The sequence below is a fragment of the Notothenia coriiceps genome, unplaced genomic scaffold (assembly GCF_000735185.1).
Source record: "Notothenia coriiceps isolate Sejong01 unplaced genomic scaffold, NC01 NC01_scaffold00011979, whole genome shotgun sequence".
NCBI classification, from domain to species: domain Eukaryota; kingdom Metazoa; phylum Chordata; class Actinopteri; order Perciformes; family Nototheniidae; genus Notothenia; species Notothenia coriiceps.
In genome coordinates this window covers 319-3,130 of record NW_011344680.1, presented here as the reverse complement: position 1 = coordinate 3,130, position 2,812 = coordinate 319, and the positions used below count along the sequence as shown (strand labels likewise).

At 40.5% G+C, this 2,812-nt stretch overlaps 1 protein-coding gene across 1 annotated transcript; it reads left to right on the top strand.

The window, feature by feature from the left end:
• Positions 1–865: 865 nt before the first annotated feature.
• On the top strand, positions 866–2,465 carry LOC104947131 (exostosin-1-like; the record flags this gene model as incomplete). The annotated part of the gene is made up of 3 exons (XM_010773093.1): positions 866–952; positions 1,139–1,299; positions 2,294–2,465. Coding segments are annotated over exons 1-3 (366 nt in total), but the record flags the coding sequence as incomplete, so codon positions are not given.
• Positions 2,466–2,812: the final 347 nt, after the last annotated feature.

The window sequence follows — 2,812 nt, the reverse complement described above, 5'->3', positions numbered from 1 at the left end:
ATTTTTGCCATAAAGTGTAGCAATAGCATATTTAGGAATATAGTACATTTCGGAGATTCAGGTAGCCTATAGGTAGGTAGACCTTCTGTAAACTATAACACTTTGTTTTTTAAGTAAAACACAATACTTTCAAGTACATTCAGAACATTGGAAACCCTGACTATTAGAAAACATCTCTCTGTTGCTTCAGAGGCCATAACAGACTTTGTTGATTTACCAACAGTTGATTTAAAAATGGGTGTGGGTCCTTGTACTCCGAGTCGGGCTAACGTCCACGCTAGCTTCCACGCTAGCTGCTATATGTTTTGCATTGAGGTGATACTTGAGGCTTGATGTGCTGCGGTGATATGCAAATTCCTTTTTGCATAATTTGCAAACAACCGTGCTCTTATCGACGCTTCCATCCGTCCGTTTTTTAAAACAAAATGTCCCATCCACGGGGCCAACCAAAGCGGTCTCATCAGCTTGTTCGTTCGTGTTTGACTATTGTTCACTGTGGTTTGTTGTTGTTTGAAGTCATGAGCGTTAGTTGGTGCTCCAGTATAATCGGTACCCCTGAAACTCATCCAGTGAGAAATGTTCCGCGGTGCAAAAATAAGTGCGATTAAAATGCGTTAATTTTTGTGTAATTAATTAATCTTAATTAACGCGTTAAAGTCCCGGCCCTAGTAGTTATATGAGGTCAGGTTCATTCAGGTTCAGAGTGGGGATAACAGTTTTGACTTCATACAGTTTAAAGGGAATCTGTTAAAGATACTAAATGGACATCTGATTTCAAAGGAAGACTTTCTCAGCTGGGTGGGAAGCTGCCAACAAAACTGCAATGCCATTTGAAGTGCTTTATGCTGTGAAGCGGCGGAGAGGTTCTGACGGCAGCTTTGCAGGCTGAACGACAGAAGACAGCTTTTCTGAAATCTGAATGATATCGGTTTATCTCTTCTGCAAGGCTGAAGTATGTTTTGTGTATTTTCAATAAGCTGTCCTAACATTCCTTCTCTCTTTTCCTTTCCTTTTGTTCGTACCCTATCTTCTCCTCCCTCTTTTTCTCCATCTGTTCTGCCTCATATGTTAATTTCTCGTACAATATAACCTTCTTTATTTTCCATTGGACATTTTTTCTGTATTTCTGCTCCCACAGGTGGATTTCGCATTTAGAGTATGGCAAAGCTTTCCGGAGCGTATCGTTGGTTATCCAGCGAGAAGCCACTACTGGGATGGTTCCAGATCCCGCTGGGGCTACACCTCCAAATGGACCAATGATTACTCCATGGTGCTCACGGGGGCCGCTTTCTACCACAGGTACACAATACACATGTTCTCCTGCTGAGAGACAGCTGCTTTTTATTATGCATTAAAAAAACATGAGGTCATTATTCAAGACTTGACTCTAATTTAACCAAAACACTTAATTGCAGAGGGTGAATCTAATTAACTACATTTATATATTTTTATTATTTGCTTTTTCGATGCAGAAATAAGCTCACATGTGATTCACAATTCAAAGAATACATTGCAGAATATATCACAGCATTAACCTGCCTCGTCCCAAGGTCAGACTTGCAATATACATTGTGCTTATATTATTAAAGCGCAAATAAAAATCCATAACATTTAGCAGCTGAGCTTTAGGTCTGATCTCAATAATACTTGTTGGAAAGTATACATGTTGTCATTGCGCCAAGAACACAGTAGGGATTCAAAGCCATAGAGAAACAATCTAGAGGTCATGACCAATATGGTGCAGAGGCATTCCTCAAAACATATGGCAGGAAATGTAAATGGCTGAATAGAAACTGAATCAATATGCCAGTCTTTCAGTGTGCTAAGTTCATTCTCTGTAGTTTGCTAATAATGTCAGTGTAACTAAAAGTGACTACTAGCCCAGGTTTTTGTAAATTTGACTATTTTTGCAACATAATGCAAATCGGAAAAAAAACTAGTCAGAGAGTGAAGAGGAAAAGTGGAAAATGACTGTGTGTGTGTGTGTGTGTGTGTGTGTGTGTGTGTGTGTGTGTGTGTGTGTGTGTGTGTGTGTGGGACAGCAGACCTTGGCAGGGAGGAAACCGTTGGCAGTGATCTAGTGCTCAAACACTGCTGAGAGTGCAGCACAACAGCCATACAAAACAGAACAGAACGGAAGCTTTTGTAAAAGAACTAAATAGACAGTTAACCTCATCTGTCTTATTCCCTTTACGTGTGTGTGTGTGTGTGTGTGTGTGTGTGTGTGTGTGTGTGTGTGTGTGTGTGTGTGTGTGTGTGTGTGTGTGTGTGTGTGTGTGTGTGTGTGTGTCAGATACTACCACTACCTGTTCACACACTACGTCCCCACCAGCCTGCTGGCCATGGTGGACCGCATGGCGAACTGCGAAGACATCCTGATGAACTTCCTGGTTTCAGCTGTTACCAAGCAACCGCCAATCAAAGTCACTCAGAAGAAGCAGTACAAGGAAAACATGATGAGCCAGGTACAGCTTTACTCCATCCATTAATTCCATTCTTATCAATATTTTAGGTAAGCCTGGAATTGAAGTAGACACAAAAGTCCAGTTTGAAGAAGGATTTTCGTGACCTAAAAAAGCAACGTTTTTGTTCATAACTAAAGTATTCCGATGCTAACCAGGACAATTTCACACAAATATCAAAAGGAGTAAATGGATGAAATAATGACATTGTGGACAATTTTTGCTTCCTATTGTTGTTGTTTTCCCTCTCTGTCTGTTGCTCGCAAATGTATTTGTCTTACGATATTCAGTGGAGTAGTATTAAGCATCAGCAGGAACATGTATCATGTCTGCTTCATCCTCAATAGAGT